The sequence below is a fragment of the Manis javanica genome, chromosome 2 (genome assembly GCF_040802235.1).
Source record: "Manis javanica isolate MJ-LG chromosome 2, MJ_LKY, whole genome shotgun sequence".
Classification (NCBI taxonomy): Eukaryota; Metazoa; Chordata; class Mammalia; order Pholidota; family Manidae; genus Manis; species Manis javanica.
In genome coordinates, this window is record NC_133157.1 from 123,122,089 (window position 1) to 123,143,076 (window position 20,988).

Genomic DNA, 20,988 nt, shown 5'->3' on the forward strand with positions numbered 1-20,988 from the left:
AAAGACATAATTACTATGCCTATACTGTTGTAAGATTACTACCTTATCTTAGTTTCAACAATGGGGCAAAATTAATTTCCATTTTCTACAATAAAATGTCCCAATTTTCTACCTTTACTATTATTCAGCCAAAGAATCACAATCAGTTTGGATTTCACCAGGATTCACCACCAATATTCCAACCAAGATCCTTGTGGTTAAATAGCTTACAATACATTTATGTCAAAAATATATGATTTTCATCCTTTGATAGGATTGTTCTCAACAAATGTTTGATAAAGCATTTGAAGAATGATACCGCTAACATACATCAGAACATTTTCCCGTGCATGTAATGGTCAGCTGAATCTCTGTAGTCAACTGGCAAAAGGTCTATTATCTCTTACTGCCGAAGAGTTTCAGGAAAAGCTGCTCTTTTCTCAGTATGAACTAACATTTCAAGGTGTTTGTGCATGGCTTTACAACTATTTTGAGACATTTTTGAATTAATCATAAACTAAACTTCTAAAATTACAGCAAGGGGAGAGCAGATACCTACCCATGCTCTGTTCTCACGTAAATAGCAGCCTTTGTATTCCACAATGTTGGGATGTTTTAATGTTCTTAGGCACCTGACTTCCTTAATAATACCCTGCCATCTCTGTGGGAAGAAAAAAAAAGAATAAAGGAAAGAATTAGAAACAGTTGCCTTTCCTTAGAAAACTATATAAGTACAAAAGTAATTATTAGATTAAAAAGTTAACAAGTACATACAACTTTGCTTCATTTGTAATATTTAAGTGTCAAACTAAAATATTTTAAAGAAATTACATTCATATAGTTTACAACTCAATAACATAAAATTCATTCCACGTAGTACATATTTTTCTTTTCATAAAATTTATTATCAATGAGTCTTATACAAATTTTACAACCACACACCAAGCCTGCTGAAAACTATATGCTATATTTAGTGGTTTTTCTTCAAAAGTTCAACCTCCCCCTTCTTTTATGCAGCTTTATTGTTGTATAATTTACATACCTTAAAGTTCAGCTGTTGTGTTTTTGGCTTCTTTTGTCTACCAAACGTTAAGTTTTTTCAGTTGTTTAAACTCAAATAAAGTAATTACCTAAATTCCTAAATGCACATATTCTAAAATGCTAGTGAACACTTAGGTTATAACAGAGGGAAGTTCACAGAAAAACCAAGCAGCATGGAAACATTTTCCTACAGGATTTCACAAAGAGCCTTCCCATTGACGCCTACTAGTAAATAACAGATAAACCTTCAGCAATAAAAGCTACTCTGACAACTTCAGAAACTTAGGCCATATCCTAAATATAGTTACTTGTCAGAAGCAGTCAGGGAACTCTGAAAATACAGGTACTTGGGTCCATACCCAGAGACTCTAGAGGCTTAGGAGATGTGGGATGGGAACTTGGAATCTGTTTTTTGTTCTTGTTTCAGTTTTTCCAAGCTTTATCGCTGACTTGTATATTTCTAAAGGTAGGGGAACTGGAATACAACACTTTAAAAAATGTTTTGCACTAGAATTTTAGATCCTATATCTCCTATGTTATTTCATAAGCCCTCAAGAAAATAGAGCAAGATATTCACAGTGTAAAATGTGTAAGCTGTAAGATGCTAACTTCAGAAAGTGTTTTATGGGCTTTACATTTCAAAATTGCCTCTGGGAGGCAAACTCTCAAAACAAAACCAAGCTAAAACCTGTATTCTTCAATGTAAAAAAACTTCCAGGAAGGATATACTATTAGATGAGAGAAGATGATGCCCTAGGTGAAACTTTTTGTTCACCTAGGTATGACTAATTAAACAGACTCCAACACAAGTCTGCTATGAAAGCTGGTTTTAAAGTTATACTGTAGAATGGCAAATAAAATGAAACTTATAAAAAAATGGAGATTTTCTTAGGGGTTTTAGAAATTTTATTAAGAGCTTTTTTAGCTATCGACGTAATGAAACAGTGATCAATCACAAAAGTGTTATCATACCCATAAGTATGATTATCACAAAAAACAGTATTTACCACAAACAGAGATTTACAGAAATGTAGAAAGCCAAAACCTTTAAAAATTAAAGACTGATGTAGCAATTCTACCTCTGGGCATATACCCTAAAGTTTAAAAGCAGGGACTCAAAGAAATACTTGTATACCTATGTGCATAGCAGCATTATTCACAATAACCAAGGGGTAGAAGCAACTAAGTGTCCATTTACAGATGGCAGATGGACAAAATGTGGTGTTTTTATACACACACACACACACACAGGAATATTATTCAGCTTTTAAAAAGAAAGGTAATTCTGACACACTACAACATAGATGAACTTTCAGGACACTATATTAAGTGAAACAAGCCAGTCACAAAAGGACAAATAGTGCCTAATTTCAATTACATGAGATACCTAAAGTAGTCAAATTGATAGAAACAGAAAGAGGACAGGTGATTTCCAAGGGCTGCAGGGAGGAGGGAATGAGGTGTTATTGTTTGATGGGTGTAGAATATCACTTTTGCAAAATGAAAGAATTCTGGAGGTGAATGGTGGCGACGGTCGCACAGCAATGTGACTGTCCTTAACACCACTGAACTTACACTTAAAGTGGTTAAGAAGGTAAATTTGTTTTGTGTACTTTACCACAATTAAAAATAAATAAATTTTTTAAACAAAGAAAGACAAAGAGAACAGACTTAAAAGTAACTTTATAAACTTATGCAATTAAGGAAGAACTAATCAGAATACTGATGAACTAACGTACATGCAATACAGTATCAGTAATTTTATTTTTCGGATTATTACCCATTGCCTTATTTTTCAGACTAGATATATTGCTGCCGATGATTATTTGCAAGAGCCGTTAAATAATTTCTCAACCATTAAAAATTTATATCCAGTATACTTACTGTCACAAATGTACCTTATTCTAGTTTACTTTCTCAGACATGATAATCCCTCTATTATAGAATAATCTGCTAAATAACAATTTAGAAAATTAAACTCGTGTCAGCAGCACATATCTAAAAAAATTAAAAGTAAGGGACGCAGTTGGGAGGTCTCTGGGATGTCACAAATGTTATTTATGGCTCTAGGTACAGGTTAAATGGGCATATTGAGTCTGTGGAAGAAAATTCACTGAGATAAACCTTAGTATTTGTATATTTTTCAACATTTTTTGAAAAAACTGCCACCTATCCCCAATTAAAAACGGTATGGCTTTCTTTAACATGCCAATACAAACATATATATTTCACCTACCTCCACAGCCTTCTTTCCACTATAAGGTATTCTCTTGATAGCCACCGTGTCATTGGTGTGCACATCTCGTGCCTAAAAAAGACAGAAGACCACTGTAAAAATTAACATTTATAAACTACCATGTCCAAAAAGATACCAAAACTGCTTTTAAAGAACATTAAAAACATAAGTAAATGGATAGCAAAAAGCGTATCAAATTATCAAGGAACTGGTACTTTAGAAATAAAAATAATGCATGTTTATCTTTGAATGAGCTAGTTGAGAGGAAAAATATAGAAATTTGAACAGAACTATAAACAAAAAAAATGACTAGTACAAGTCTATGCTAGGCCTGTAAATGTCAAAATTTCAATGAAATGGACAATTCTCTAGGAAAGAACTACTAGAATTGATCTAGAGAAGAAAATCTGAGTAAAACAGTGGTGGAAGATTGAAAAGAATACTAATCATCTTTAAAATAGTTGTGAGTGGAGCAGTTTCACCAGGGGAACTTCCCAGGATAAAAGGGGAGGAAAAGGAAAGCTATCCCATTAATTGTACGGAGGCAGTCTAACCCAACAACTAAACCCTCACAAGCAGCACAAAATAGAAAGTTAGGTACCAATCTGACTTACAAATGTAGACAAGGGAACTCTAAATAAAAATTTAAAACCAAATATTACAGGGCATTAAAAGAATATTTCATTCGGATAAAATTTATTACCACAGAAATGCAAAATTTTGATACAGAAAACATTTCATAATTTGCCATATTTTTTTACAAATCAAAGGGGAAAAATACATACTTATACATATAAATGCTGAAAATGCAGAAAGAGCCCAATTCTAAATGTATTTAATGCAGGGAAGACCAAACTCTTAGAAAACCCACATGGGAAAGGTAATTCCTCAACATGATAAATCATGTCTATTGTAAACAACTATTAACTAGAATTAAGACAAGACAGCTAAAATGCTATCACCATTGCTATTTACCACTGCTGTGGAATTTTGATAAAAAGATAAAAGCATAACAGAAACATGAAAGTCAACTCTTTAGAACGTAAGAGCCAAATTCTCATTATGTGTTTAAAAAAAAAAAAGATATATAAAGAAGGCAACAAGAGGACAGCTGCAAAACATTTCAAATGAGTTCAGTAAGAAGGGTTAATCATCTCTAGACATCTGTGGAAGAATTCACTGTATTTAAGGTACCCATTAAAATGAAAAAACTAAATCTGTAACACTACCAAAATATTAAACATCTAAACAAACTTGTTGCTGAGAAAAAAAAGCAATCTTAATAGGAAGAAATAATGAAATGTGTGTATGGGAGTTTACGTAAGTCAGTGTTTTGCAATATTTGATTCAATAACAGTGTAAGTCATAAAACTGCTAAAGTAGTGTAACCAACATGGAAATTAAAGCCAAATATCTTTCCCATTTTTTCAATAATCTAAGCAGCTCAATAAATAAAATGTTCTCTTTTTATATACACCTAATGCAAGTGACTCTAAAATAGACTATTGCCTATGTCTTTCTGTACTACTGATTTTTACTCTGCCAGGACTGGATATTAAATAAATGCTGGTCACTGACATTAAGCCTTTAACACTTACAAAAAACACTGCTCCAAAGCCTCCCTGGGAAACTTTTTTGAGATCTGTGAAGCGCTTCTCTGGATCTTCTTTGTAGAAGAGTTCTGCAATCTCAGGGTCCTTCAGGCTCTGTGCTTGGATGGTTGATGACATCCTGCTGGGCAATCAGCAGTCTGATTCTAGTTTTATACTTCTATCCCAATCCTTGGTAAATCAGTATGAATGAAGCCACGTTGGCATAAACAATTGTAGAGAAATAAGAAAAGAAAAAAAAGGAAAAGCAAAGTTGCTAAGAATAATTAGTATATCATTTCTGACTACATATATAAAATTATCTTAGACGTGGAATTTCACTGAAGAAGTGTTGCCTACTAGTGCAGGAGTCTTAAACCCAGCTCATCATCACAATCACCTGTGCTGCTTTAAAAAAAAGATTCCCACTATACATAATATGTAAGTACATACTATACATACACTTCTAAAAATTAGATAAATCTTTATGTACTGGAAGGCTTTCTGTATCAGTACTTAAAGATTTATCTAACTCTGATGCAATAAGCTCATCAGCAAAAGAGATAATATAGTAGGAATACCATTAAAAACATGCCCAACAACTCAAAATGTACCCATATATTTCTAACAACAGGAAGATTCCCATCTATTAATGACCTTCAAATGCAAGAAAATAGATAATAGATTTAATTCAGTAAGATTTCTTTTCCTTTCAGATACCACATGGTAGTGTTTAATCAACTCTAACACAGACATTCCTAAGAAAAATGCAATGGAAGAAAATAATGAATTTAACAGATATATAACTGTTTCCTCCATAACCTGATTCGTATTAAAATATGGCCTTATCAAATCTGCTTCATTATGTAAGCAGATACACTACAGAATTCCCTGGTGATTCTGGTATCAGTTCCTTTATATCAGATTACCAGATTTCAAAAATGGCTGCTATAAATGAGAGGCTTCAGAACCTGGTTCTAGAATGACACTGCCTAGATAGGAATCCTGACAACAATTATTTACCAAACTATGAACTTGGGTAACCTCATTTTCCAAATCTATAAAATGAAAGAAATAACCTACCTCCCAGAGTAGCTGTGAGGGTTAAATGAGTTAATAAATGTTAAGTGTAGACTAGTACTCAGGAACAGTAAGCAGTACACTAAATGTTAGTTAACATGTCCTCCTTAAATTTACCAATTAAAACTAAAAACTCCAAAAATTGATTTCATTAAACTCATAAGGGAAAATAAAGCTCTAGCCAGTTTTTTCCATGCCCAAAGCATGTTTTTTAAATTTTTGAATGTTTTTAATTTTATTAATTAAAAAAATTTTTTAAACGACAGAGAATTTTTTAAGCCTGTCTCCCTTTTAGTGAAGTCAACTGAACCAATTATAATGCTTGTTATTAAATATCTAACTACATAAAACACACATATCTTTTGCACTTCCCTAAATTGATACTACATTGCACTAAAAATTCAAATTACTAGTTTGTATTCCTTTTCTAACATTTTCAAGGCAGCACCATATTCTTCACTTTTACCAATCACACTGCTCTGGAAGTTAGTTCCCTGGAACAATGCTTCAATTACAATTCTTCCAACAATATGTGACAACAGAAAAGTCATATAACTTATCACTCCTAAAATGGGGAGATTGAACTAAATTCTATATAAAGTGTATCTATTCAACTTATACAGCTACAAAAAACAAAAAGCCTTCTATGTACCTAAGACCTTATTTAAGAACTTTGAATTATCAAATTATAGTACCTTTATTATGAGCAGGACTTTACATAAAATTTTGTAAAAATTTTGAAAGGAGAGAAAAAAAACATTACAAAAAATGAATACATCCTTAGAAACTTGTGGGACAGTACCAAATTGTATAAATTTCACATTAAGGTGTTATATAAAGGAAAAGAAAATTTTATTTTTTTAGAAAAAGAATTCTTACTAAAAGCAGAAAAGATACCAGATTTGACAAAAACATAAATTTAGAGATTGAACATGCTCAGCAAGCCCCAAAAGGAGCAAATTCAGAGAGTTTAGGCCTGATAAGGTCAAAACTAAAAATCAATAACAGTTATGTCTGATAAGTCCTAAATATGTCATAATGCTAAAAAGCAAAGATAAGCTAAAATTTGAATGATCACAGAATTCTTATAAAATAAAATGGAGGCCACAGAATGTTCAATACAATCTTTAAAGTGAGGAAAGAAAAGAAATGCCAATCCAGAAGAGAATCCGTTATCTAAGCAAAAGATTTGTGGAATGAATACAAAAATAATAGAGAGAAAGAGACAGAGACTTAGATGATGGAAAGCTAAGAGAATCTGACCTCCATTAAAGGAAATGTAAATATTAAACAAAAGAAAGCTAACGGCTATATTAATACCAGACAAAATATACAGAGCTTCAGAGCTAGGAAAATTACAAGGAGCAAAAAGGGACATTACATAATGTTATGATTTCATTCATCAAATTCTAAATGTATACTCACCTGACAAAAGAGCTTCAAATTACACGAAGCAAAAATTGACACAACTGAAAAGAGAAAAGTCTGTAAATGGAACACCACCACCATAGACCAACACTACCAACCAACAGGTCCTAATGACATTCCAGTATGTGGCCTGACCACAGGATGTACAGTCTTCTCAAGTGTGCATTATGACATACACTGTGAGATCACATACTGGGTCATAAAACTAATCTTAACAAGTGAAAAAATTTCAATTCATACAAAATGTTTTCTGATAAGAGGGTAATAAACTTAAAATCAGTAACAAAACAGTTAAAAAAACAGGACCTCAAGTATGGAAATTAAATACACCTCGAGGTAACCCATGGGTCAATAAAGACATTTCAAGGGCAAAGAGAAAATAACATGAATTGTGTGAAAAGAGAAATATAACATGAAATTTACAGGATTCTTACACAGAAATTAAGGCACTAAATCATAGTAGAAAGCAAACTTCAAAGAAAAATCTAAGTTCCCATCTTAGAAATCTAGAAAGAGAAAAGCAAATAAAACCAAAGCTAAATATAGAAGGAAATACTAAAGAACAGAATGGAAATCAATGAAACTAGACAACAAAATCAGTAAAATCAAAAGCTAGTTCTTTGCAGGGAAAAAAAAAGTCAATAAAACTGAAATAACTCTGCCAAGCTAACCAAAGAAAACAAGAGCAAATTACCCAAAAGAGGGCAGATCACTTTATTCCTAAAGACATTAAAAGGATAAGGATATACAATAAACAGCTCTAAAGTTGTAAAATTGACAAAATAGCTGAAATAGACAAATTACTTGGTAGTGGTACTCATAAAATACCAAAACTCACTCAAGAAGAAATAGAGAGCTGCCTCTCCCACCCAGATGACAACCTGTGGCGGCTCAGGCTCAGACCTCAAGGAGGCACCAGCTTCCACTGCCTCAGCCCCTACAGCAGGGCCCTCAGTGCACTGCTGCCAAAAAGAACAAGGCACAGTGACATTATGGGTGTCTGGGGCTAGAGGCACACCAGGGGGCATGGGATGCAGGGTGGCACAGGCTGGAGAGCTGGCTGAGCTGAGCGGGTAAGCAGTCACTAGGCGGTGCGGCATCCTCAGAGGGGGCCGTGTCTAACGGGATTTACCCGCTGCTCAACACTGCCAATGGAGCAGTGAGGCTGATGGTGTCCAGCACACCTCCAGTGGACTTCCTGATTGCAGCGGGAGGATTCCACATCTCTATTCCCAGATGTAATGACTGGATACTGCTTGAACCATGCTGGCTTTGAGGCCTTGAACACACATGGAATTCAGCTCATCTCCCTAGCTGCCCATAAATTCATCTCAGATATTGCCCACAATGCTCTGCAGCACTACAAAATGAAGGGAGTACACTTAACCATGGAGGAGTTGATCCCTGCCCTCAGTGACTATGACATCAGTGTAAATAAGCCACACTACTGACAGGATTGGTTTGAAGATGGCGGCATGAGAAGTGAGACAGAGGTTTTGTCCTCCTCCCAAAACCACATATAGTATGAAAATATAATTAACACAACTAATCCTGAAAGAGCAACAGGAAAGAGGGGTCTCTAGGAATGAAAGAATATTGAGAGAACTGTGTGACCAATCCAAACAGAACAACATTCATATTAGAGGGGTACCAGAAGAAGAATAGAGAGAAAAAGGCAAAGTGTCTTTGAGGAGGTAATTGCTGAAACCTTCCCCTACCTGGGGAAGGAGATAGTCTCTCAGGCCGTGGAGGTGCACAGATCTCTGAACACAAGGGACCCAAGGAAGACCACACCAAAAGGTGTACTAATTAAAATGGCAATGATCAAGGATAAGGACAGACTATTAAAAGCTGCCAGAGAGAGTAAACAGATCACACACAAAGGAAAAACCATTAGGCCATCACCAGCCTTCCCAGCAGAAACCTTACAGGCCAGAAGGGAGTGCATGATATATTTAATGCAATGAAGCAGAAGGGCCTCGAACCATACAATTATTAACTTTGGAGGGGTCTTGGCTATAAAATGAAACTCTAATTTGCATCTTCAGCTAGACTCTAGTGTTCTCACTGGTGCAAGGTTATCATTTAAATTTGAAGGAGGGATTAAACAATTTCCAGATAAGCAAAAGCTGAGAGAATTTACCTCCCACAAACCATCTCTACAGTATATTCTGGAGGGACTCCTATAGATGGAAGTGTTCCTAAGGTTAAATAGCTGTCACCAGAGGTAATGAAAATGTACAGAGAAAGAGTACAGAATGCAATACCCAATATATAAAGAATGGAGGAGGAAGAAAAGGAGAGAGAAAAAAAGAACCTTTAGCTTGTCTGTGTAATAGCATACTAAGTGAATTAAATTAGACTCTTAGATAGTAATGATGTTACCCTTGAACATTTGGTCGCCACGAATCTAAAGCCTGCAATAGCAATGAGTACATACCTATTAATAATCACCCTAAATGTAAATGGTCTGAATGCACCTTTACAAACATGACTCAGAAATGACATGATCATATTCAAAATGGCTAGAATAAAACCCAAAATTTACTGCACATGCTAAAACAAACAACACACACATACACACGCCACTGATGTGACAAATTCTCAAGGAAAAGAAGGGACAGAAGCCTATTTTGAGATGCCTCATGTTGTAATTATCACATAAAGACTTTAAATCAGCTATTATAACTATATTAAATGTGGTAATGCTTAATACTCTTAAAAATTGGAAACACTAAACTTCTAGCAGAAAAATAAAAACTACAGAAAAAATCCATGTCAAGAAATTTAGAACTGAAAAATATAATTACCAAAAATTACAAAAGACATTGCATGGCCTCAACCACTGAACAGAGATGATAGAAGGGTGTGTAAACTTGAAGATAACAGAGCAGCAGAAATTGTCTACACTGAAGAAAAGACAGGAAAAAACATTGGAAAAAATGAATACATCCTTAGAAACTTGTGGGACAGTATCAAATTGTCTAAATTTCACATTATACGTGTTCTATAAAAGAAAAGAGAATCTTATTTTTTAGATAAAACAATTCTTACTAAGAGCAGAAAAGATCTCAGCTTTGACAAAAACATAAATTTAGAGATTCAAGATGCTCAGCAAGCCCCAAACAGAGCAAATTCAAAGAGTTTAGGCCCAATAAGGCATAAACTCAAAATCAGTAACAAACAGGTAGGCCTGATAAGCCTGAACATGTCATAATGCTAAAAAGCAAAGATAAACTAAAATTTGAATGATCAGAGAATTCTCATAAAGTACAATGGAGGCCACAGAATGTTCAATAGTATCTTTAAAGTGAGGAAAGAAAAGAACTGCCAACCCAGAAGAGAATCCTTTAACTAAGCAAAAGTTTTGTGGAATGAATGCAAAAATAATAGAGAGGGAGAGAGAGAGAGACAGAGAGAGAGAGAGAGAGAGAGAGAGAGAGACTTAGATGATGGTAAGCTAAGAGAATCTGACCTCCATTAAAGGAAATGTAAAATATTAAACAAAAGGAAGCTAAAGGCTATATATTACTACCACACAAAATATTCAGAGCTTCAGAGCTAGGAAAATTACAAGGAGCAAAAAGGGACATTACATAATGTTATGATTCCATTCATCAAATTCTAAATGTATACTCACCTGACAAAAGAGCTTCAAATTACACGAAGCAAAAATTGATAGAACTGAAAAGAGAAAAGTCTGTAAATGGAACACCACCACCATAGACCAACTCTACCAACCAACAGGTCCTAATGACATTCCAGTATGTGGCCTGGCCACAGAATGTACAGTCTTCTCAAGTGTGCATTATGACATACACTGTGAGATCATATACTGGGTCATAAAACTAATCTTAACAAGTGAAAAAATTTCAATTCATACAAAATGTTTTCTGATAAGAGGGTAATAAACTTAAAATCAGTAACAAAACAGTTAAAAAAAACAGGACCTTAAGTGTGGAAATTAAATACACCTCAAGGTAACCCACGGGTCAATAAAGACATTTCAAGGGCAAAGAGAAAATAATATGAATTGTGTGAAAACAGAAATATAACATGAAATTTACAGGATTCTTACATAGAAATTAAGGCATTAAATCATAGTAGAAAAAAATTCCAAAGAATAATCTAAGCTCCCATCTTAAAAATCTAGAAAGAGAAAAGCAAATAAAACCAATGCTAAATATAGAAGGAAATACTAAAGAACAGAATGGAAATCAATGAAACTAGACAAGAAAATAAGTGAAATCAAAAGCTAGTTCTTTGCAGGGAAAAAAAGTCAATAAAAATGAAAGAACTCTGCCAAGCTAACCAAAGAAAACAAGAGCAAATTACCCAAAAGAGGGCAGATCACTTTATTCCTAAAGACATTAAAAGGATAAGGATATACAATAAACAGCTCTAAAGTTGTAAAATTGACAAAATAGCTGAAATAGACAAATTACTTGGTAGTGGTACTCATAAAATACCAAAACTCACTCAAGAAGAAATAGAGAGCTGCCTCTCCAACCCAGATGACAAACTGTGGCGGCTCAGGCTCAGACCTCAAGGAGGCACCAGCTTCCACTGCCTCAGCCCCCACAGCAGGGCCCTCAGCGCACTGCTGCCAAAAAGAACAAGGCGCAGTGACAGTACGGGTGTCTGAGGCTGGAGGCGCACCAGCGGGCATGGGACGCAGGGTGGCACAGGCTGGAGAGCAGGCTGAACTGAGCAGGGAAGCTGTCTCTAGGTGGTGCGGATCCTCAGAGGGGGCCGCACCTAATGGGGTTTACCTGCTCCTCAACACTGCCAATGGAGCAGTGAGGCTGATGGTATTCAGCACACCTCCAGTGGACTTCCTGATTGCAGTGGGAGGATTTCACATCTCTATTCCCAGATGTAATGACTGGATACTGCCTGAACCATGCTGGGTTTGAGGCCTTGAACACATGGAATTCAGCTCATCTCCCTATCTGCCCATAAATTCATCTCAGATATTGCCCACAATGCTCTGCAGCACCACAAAATGAAGGGAGTACACTTAACCATGGAGGAGTTGACCCTTGCCCTCAGTGAGTACAACATCAGTGTAAAGAAGCCACACCACTTACAGGATTGGTTTGAAGATGGCAGCGTGAGAGGTGAGACAGAAGCCTCCTCCCAAAACCACATATAGTATGAAAATATAATTAACACAACTAATCCTGAAAGAGCAACAGGAAAGAGGGGTCTCTAGGAATGAAAGAATATTGAGAGAACTGTGTGACCAATCCAAACAGAACAACATTCGTATTACAGGGGTACCAGAAGAAGAATAGAGAGAAAAAGGCAAAGTGCCTTTGAGGGGGTAATTGCTGAAAACTTCCCCAATTTGGGGAAGGAGATAGTCTCTCAGGCCTTGGAGGTGCACAGATCTCCGAACACAAGGGACCCAAGGAAGACCACAACAAAACATATAGTAGTTAAAATGGCAAAGATCAAGGATAAGGACAGACTATTAAAAGCAGTCAGAGAGAGTAAACAGATCACACACAAAGGAAAACCCATCAGGCTATCATCAGCCTTCCCAGAAGAAACCTTACAGGCCAGAAGGGAGTGGCATGATATATTTAATGCAATGAAGCAGAAGGGCCTTGAACCAAGAATACTCTACCTGGGCAAGGTTATCATTTAAATTTGAAGGAGGGATTAAACAATTTCCAGATAAGCAAAAGCTGAGAGAATTTACCTCCCACAAACCATCTCTACAATGTATTCTAGAGGGACTCCTATAGATGGAAGTGTTCCTAGGGTTAAATAGCTGTCACCAGAGGTAATAAAAATGTACAGAGAAAGAGTACAGAATGCAATACCCAATATATAAAGAATGGAGGAGGAAGAAAAGGAGAGGGAAAAAAAGAACCTTTAGCTTGTGTGTGTAACAGCATACAAAGTGAGTTAAATTAGACTCTTAGATAGTAATGATGTTACCCTTGAACATTTGGTCACCACGAATCTAAAGCCTGCAATAGCAATAAGTACATACCTATCCATAATCACCCTAAATGTAAATGGTCTGAATGCACCTATACAAACGTGACTCAGAAATGACATGATCATATTCAAAATGGCTAGAATAAAACCCAAAATTTACTGCACATGCTAAAACAAACAACACACACATACACACGCCATTGGAGAATGTGACAAATTCTCAAGGAAAAGAAGGGACAGATGCCTATTTTGAGATGCCTCATGTTGTAATTATCACATAAAGACTTTAAAGCAGCTATTATAACCATATTAAATGTGGTAAGGCTTAATACTCTTAAAAATTGGACCGACTAAAGTTCTTAGCAGAAAAATAAAGACTATAAAAAAAGATCCACATCGAGAAATTCAGAACTGAAAAATATAATTACCAAAAATTACAAAAGACATTGCATGGGCTCAACCACTGAACAGAGATGATAGAAGGGTGTGTAAACTTGAAGATAACAGAGCAGCATAAATTATCTACACTGAAGAAAAGACAGGAAAAAACATTGGAAAAATGAATACATCCTTAGAAACTTGTGGGACAGTATCAGATTGTCTAAATTTCACATTATAGGTATTCTATAAAAGAAAAGAAAATCTTATTTTTTAGATAAAACAATTCTTACTAAGAGCAGAAAAGATCTCAGCTTTGACAAAACATAAATTTAGAGACTCAAGATGCTCAGCAAGCCCCAAACAGAGCAAAGAGTTTAGGCCCTATAAGGCGTAAACTCAAAATCAGTAACAGTTAGGCCTGATAAGCCTAAACATGTCATAATGCTGAAAAGCAAAGATAAACTAAAATTTCAATGATCAGAGAATTCTCAAAGTACAATGGAGGCCACAGAATGTTCAATAGTATCTTTAAAGTAAGGAAAGAAAAGAACTGCCAACCCAGAAGAGAATCCTTTATCTAAGCAAAAGTTTTGTGGAATGAATGCAAAAATAATAGAGAGGGAGAGAGAGAGAGAGACTTAGATGATGGAAAGCTAAGAGAATTTGACCTCCATTAAGGGAAATGTAAAATATTACACAAAATAAAGCTCAAAGCTATATTACTACCACACAAAATATTCAGAGCTTCAGAGCTAGGAAAATTACAAGGAGTAAAAAGGGACATTACATAATGTTATGATTTCATTCATCAAATTCTAAATGTATACTCACCTGACAAAAGAGCTTCAAATTACACGAAGCAAAAATTGATAGAACTGAAAAGAGAAAAGTCTGTAAATGGAACACCACCACCATAGACCAACACTACCAACCAACAGGTCCTAATGGCACTCCAGTATGTAGCCTGGCCACAGAATGTACAGTCTTCTCAAGTGTGCATTATGACATACACTGTGAGATCACATACTGGGTCATAAAACTAATCTTAACAAGTGAAAAAATTTCAATTCAAACAAAATGTTTTCTGATAAGAGGGTAATAAACTTAAAATCAGTAACAGAACAGTTAAAAGAAAAACAGGACCTCAGGTGTAGAAATTAAATACACCTCAAGATTCAACATCCACTGGTGATAAAAACTCTCAACAAAATGGGTATAGAGGGCAAGTACCTCAACATAATAAAGGCCATATACAACAAAACCAGAGCCAACATCATACTTAACAGTGAAAAGCTGAAAGCTTTTCTTCTAAGATTGGGAATAAGACAAGGATACCCACTCCCCCCTTTTATTCAACATAGTACTGGAGGTCCTAGCCATAGCAATCAGACAACACAAAGAAATAAAAGGCCTCCAGACAGGCAAGGAAGAAGTCAAACTGTCCCTGTTTGCAGATGACATGATATTGTACATTAAAAACCCTAAAGAATCCACTCCAAAACTACTAGATATATCTGAATCCAGCAAAGTTGCAGGGTACAAAATTAATACACAGAAATCTGTTGCATTCCTATCCACTAATGATGAACTAGCAGAAAGAGAAATCAGGAAAACAATTCCATTCACAATTGCATCAAAAAGAATAAAATACCTAGGAATAAACCTAACCAAGGAAGTGAAAGACCTACACCCTGAAAACTAAAGGACACTCACAACAGAAATTAAAGCGGACACTAATAAATGGAAATTCATCCCATGCTCTTGGCTAGGAAGAACTAATATTGTCAAAATGGCCATCCTGCTTAAAGCAATATACAGATTCAATGCAATCTCTATCAAAAGACCAAGAGCATTCCTCAGTGAACTGGAACAAACAGTTCTAAAAGTTATACAGACCACAAAAGACCCCAAATAGCCAAAGCAATCCTGAGAAGGAAGAATAAAGCAGGGGGGATTACATTCCCCAACTTCAAGCTCTACTACAAAGCCACAGTAATCACAATAATTTGGTACTGGCACAAGAACAGACCCATAGATCAATGGAACAGAATAGAGAGCCCTTATATAAACCCAAGCATATATGTGTTGGGAGCCGGGGCTATGTCCCTTCCCCCACGTCTGAACGCAGCATGGGAAAGCACAAGCTTGAGAGCAACCGGTGCAGTCCTTGGAAGTTATCTGCTCACAAAAACAAAAACATATCTTGTCCTTGAAGATGGGCCAAGACTCCTCACTCTGAAAATAGGGAGACCTTGAGGATGTGTGAAAACACCTCCCCGCCAGCGCCACCTAAGGTCCAATTATCTCCTGACCCACCCCTTACTTGCTACTTGTATAAATTGAGCCTGTAAACAATAAACTTCGCCAGCTTGATCAGACATCCTGTCTTGCTGGTCATTCTTTGTGTCCCTTGCTTGTCTCATTTCTGCAGGCGTCTCTGGCACACTCCACGTTTGTCCCGCGGGCCGGGACAACTGGCGCCCAACGTGGGGCCCTGGGACTCCTGCTGAAACGTCTGCTCGGAAGCCCTGGCCAGGCATTCTTCTGAGTCATCACACGGGTATTGACCTGATGTGGACTCTGCGTTGAGGATCACTGCGGATCACCCGTCCGTAATACAGATCCCGGAGAGGTGAGTAGACGCATCACCCAAGCAAGCATCTTAAATACCTCTTGTGAGTTCTCACTGATCCCCTCCCTCTAGTTTGCTGCCGCGATTTATTCCTTGTTTTGTCCTCTGGTTGTTCCTCTCTGAAAACCTTGTGCTTACTTTGGGCTAATGGTCGTTCACCTCTAGGGCCTGCACAAGGGACTCTGACTACAGAGTCCTTGCCTTAGAGGGTCCGAGCAAGTGGATTATACTTGCTGTCTGTCCTACGTAAGCAAGGGCTCGCCTGAGCTGATGAGAGTGCCTCCAGTAGTTCAGAACATTGGCGTGGTTGCGGCTGCATTAGTATAATTCCAAGTTACATAGAGTTGAAATCCCAGCCGTCCGAATGGGCAACTCACTGAACTCCCACGAGGTATTTCTTAGCGGACTCAGGGAGTCCCTCAGGACACGAGGAGTAAGGGTTAAAAGAAAAGATCTTAGACAATTTTTTCCTTTATTCATGAGACTTGCCCCTGGTTTCCCCTCGAAGGCACTATCAATCATAAATGTTGGAAAAGAGTCTAGTGATCGTATAGAAAAACCAGCTAAAGCCCAGAAATACCGCCGCCTTAACCTTAAACACTTAAAAGACTTAAAAACAGCTGTTCAATCAGGACACTTTGCCCGCCAGTGTCCAACAGAGATCCAGTCTCACCTACCTAGCACCCCCCCCCAAAACTGTTTGCCCTCGATGCCGCGCGGTTTACATTGGGCTAAAGAATGCCGTTCTAAGACAACTATTGAAGGCACACCCCTCCTCAGCAGCCCCAGGGAAGCCAAACAAGCTTATGACTCAGATCAGGGCTCTGGTAGCGAAAAGTCACACAGTCCCTGCATTTATCAGACAGGCAGGGGCCTCTTGAGGAATGACAATAGCTCAGGCAGAAAAAACTAGGAAAACTAACTGAGAGCAATTCGATCCCTAAACTCTAAAAAGAAGTATCTTATCTTCTGCACACAAACCTGGTCCCAGTACAAACTCTGATTAGAGAGGCTTGGCCCCTGAAAGAAGTATGCAATATAATGTTATGCAGCTAAATATATTTTGCCACAAGGGAAGAGGATAGTCAAGAGTTCCATGAACTGCTACAATGTAGAGCTAGTTTTCTGAATTCTTTTAGTGAACATCTATTCTATTTATTAAGTTCATCACTGTCTTTGAGAATTGAGAAGTTTTAAACTAAACTCCCTGAGATAGAAGAAATTTATTTTCTGCAATACAGCCTGGCTTTAAATGACTGGAGCTAGAATTGTACTAGCATTTCATTTCCAGCCCCCTAGACACACATAGTCCCTATCAGTTCAGAGCCTTCATCAGCCCTGTTAGTCTGGGGCTGTCTAAACCTTAACCCAGTTATGTAAACTGCTTGCCTTTAGAGTGTATTCTTGAAAACTGAAGTACTTTTCATCAAATAAACTAAGAAGAAAGAAGACCATTGAGTATTAGAAACTCAAATCTTTATGTCAGTTTGTCTGTGTATATGTATTTGTATGAAGAGTGTCACTAACTAGTCATTATGTCTCGGTCTGTATGTTTGTGTGTCTAAGTGTGTAAAAAAATATATATAGTTTCTACCTCCGGAGGGTATTAATAAAATTGATTTAAAAACAAGTGCTTGTGAAAATTGAGCATTCTAAAACTTCCAGAAAATCTAATTAAAAAATATTATGCATTAATGTCAATTTAAGCTTAACTGAAATGGACATGTCTTTATAGTTATTAGCTGCCAAAGTTTACTTAAAGTCATTTAAGTTGATGTTACCTGTTAAATATTCCAAGAAAATACTTAAAGAAAAGCTTGACTTTGATGTGTGGTGAAAGTTTTATAAGTAATTTAGCATGGTTGCTAAAAATAAGTAAACAAGTGTAGCAAATAAACCTTTGAATAATAATACTGTATTAATCTATAACAATGTATATATCTGCAAACAGCCTGAGAATTTTTGTGGTAACCAAAATTCTTAAAGTTTGCCAAGTTATTTAAGAAAATAAGATCTTAATATTAAAAAGACTAAGCTAAGTGTTGTTAACAACTATGTAACCTTCTGCATTCACTTTTAAACTTTCTTATTATCATTCCAGTTAAATAATAAGTGTTATTTAATAACTATAATTCTATTTAGGCAAGTGCCTTAAAAACTTTTGACAGCTTCCCATAACCAAAATTTAAAAAGGTATTTTTACCTCCAATTAACTCTGATATTTTCCAGAGGGCCCCTGGAACATATCAGTAGAATTTCTTCTCTTCATCAAGAAAATATTTGACTAATTTGGCTTATTTACCTGATATATATTTACCTGGAAAGCACTGTCAAAAGGAATAATACTAAACTTTATTATTGAATCTTTTATGTTACATAAATATCACTCTTCCCCCTAAAGTGCTTGCTCCTGAAGCCCAATTAAATTTACCTATTAGTACTATTATAATTACTGTGTATATATTAATTGTACTCATGTAGCCTCTTACTGTAATTTTACAATCAATGTAAATGGTCTTCTGGATATAGACTTCCAAATAGTTGGGTATTTTTGCGTAATGACAAAAGATATCAAGCCCTTTCTCCACACTATCAAGGTGTTTGTGGGTGGGACACATTCTTCCTGCTCTAATAGACCACCTGGATATAAGCACAAGAGACTTCTCCGAGTTCTGCCATCTGACTGTGATGAAAACTTGAAACTTTGAGATCCTGTCACTGTTGCAGTTGCAGCTGCATTCCTCCTGCCAGTTCCTAGACTTGTCATTGGAATGCAGAAAGAGATATCTAAGCTGGCCTGTGCAGATAGCAAAACAACAAATTTGACTGCTTCTGTATTATCTGAACTCAACCAAAAACAGAGAATTGCGAGCTGCAGTGCTTCAGAATCGCGCTGCTGTGGACTGTCTGCTGTTAAAAGAGCATGTAAGATGTGATCAGTTTCCAAGAATGTGCTGTTTCAATTTCTCAAACTACTCAAAATCAATTAGATGATATCCCTCATATTGTCAATAAGCTTTTACAAATGCTTGAGCTATCTAGTTTTCTTAATTTCATTAGATATAACTAGTAATTGTAAGTCTGCCTTTGTTATGTATCTATATTCCTATTGTTAACGTGTATATGCAATTTAACTAGCAGTTTGTTAAAACCTATATATATATTCAAGTTATGTCTGTCTTTCGACATGTTCAAAGAACCCCTGAATAGTGTCTGGCACGCTGTCACACCTCTCTGAACCCTAAGCATTTTATGTCTTCTATTGCTGTTACTAGGGCCTTGTGTCCTTTGCAGCATGTGGAAACTCATCCAACAAGCCTTAAGAGACCTGCATCATTTGAAATTGCAGACGGCCCCCCCACTTGTAAATCATAAGATCTAAAGTCAAGTATGGTAGCCAGTGACGGGTAAGATATGGTTGAATGGTAAATACCAACCTAAGACAGGGAGTGGTCGACAGAGGACTATGCCCCCATGACGGGTAAGGATTTACTTCAACCATACAACCTAAGACAGGCACATACCTTGACCCAGTCTGAGTTAGGCTGGTTATTTTATTAAAGAAAAAAGGGGGAGATGTTGGGAGCCAGGGCTATGTCCCTTCCCCCACGTCTGAACGCAGCATGGGAAAGCACAAGCTTGAGAGCAACCGGTGCAGTCCTTGGAAGTTATCTGCTCACAAAAACATATCTTGTCCTTGAAGATGGGCCAAGACTCCTCACTCTGAAAATAGGGAGACCTTGAGGATGTGTGAAAACACCTCCCCGCCAGCGCCACCTAAGGTCCAATTATCTCCTGACCCACCCCTTACTTGCTACTTGTATAAATTGAGCCTGTAAACAATAAACTTCGCCAGCTTGATCAGACATCCTGTCTTGCTGGTCATTCTTTGTGTCCCTTGCTTGTCTCATTTCTGCAGGCGTCTCCGGCACACTCCACGTTCGTCCTGCGGGCCGGGACATATATGGCCAATTAATATATGATAAAGGAGCCATGAACATAAAATGGGGAAATGACAGCCTCTTCAACAGGTGGCATTGGCAAAACTAGACAGCTACATGTTGGCAAAACAGGACAGCTACATGTAAGAGAATGAAACTGGATTACTGTCAAACTGCATATACAAAAGTAAACTCAAAATGGATCAAAGACCTAAATGTTAGTCATGAAGCCATAAAACTCTTAGAAGAAAACGTGGGCAAAACTCTCTTGAATATAAACATGAGGACATTTTTGTGAATATGTCTCCTTGGGCAAAGGAAACAAAAGCAAAAATGAACAAGTATGACTATATCAAACTAAAAAGCTTCTGTACAGCAAAGGACACCATCAGCAGAACAAAAAGGCATCCTACAGTATGGGAGAATATATTCATAGATGACATATATCCGAAAAGAGGTTGACATCCAAAATATTTAAAGAGCTTGCAAGCCTTAACAACCAAAAAGCAAGTAACCTGATTAAAAAATGGGCAGAGAATCTGAACAGCCACCTCTCCAAAGAAGAAATTCAGTGGGCCAACAGGCACATGAAAAGATGCTCCACATCACTAATCATCAGGGAAATGAAAATTAAAACCACAGTGAGATGTTACCTCACACCAGTTAGGATGGCCAACATCCAAAAGACAAACAACAACAAATGCTGGCGAGAAGTGGAGAAAGGAGAAC

At 36.7% G+C, this 20,988-nt stretch overlaps 1 protein-coding gene and 1 non-coding gene across 6 annotated transcripts in view; one reads left to right on the forward strand and one right to left on the reverse strand.

The window, feature by feature from the left end:
* LOC108400206 (WASH complex subunit 5) overlaps positions 1 to 20,988 on the forward strand; it is a 109,294-nt gene that overhangs the window by 72,987 nt on the left and 15,319 nt on the right. The gene's annotated exons all lie outside the window — the stretch shown is intronic.
* Positions 1 to 20,988, reverse strand: part of LOC108391900 (serine/threonine-protein kinase TAO1-like) — a 112,051-nt gene that overhangs the window by 62,377 nt on the left and 28,686 nt on the right. For all 3 annotated transcript variants that reach the window (XM_073229308.1, XM_073229306.1, XM_073229307.1), the window contains exons 3-4: positions 3,257 to 3,328; positions 539 to 640 (exon numbers count right to left, since the gene is read on the reverse strand). In XM_073229308.1, coding sequence (XP_073085409.1) covers positions 539 to 640; positions 3,257 to 3,328 — 174 coding nt within the window. The remainder of the gene's footprint in view (positions 1 to 538; positions 641 to 3,256; positions 3,329 to 20,988) is intronic.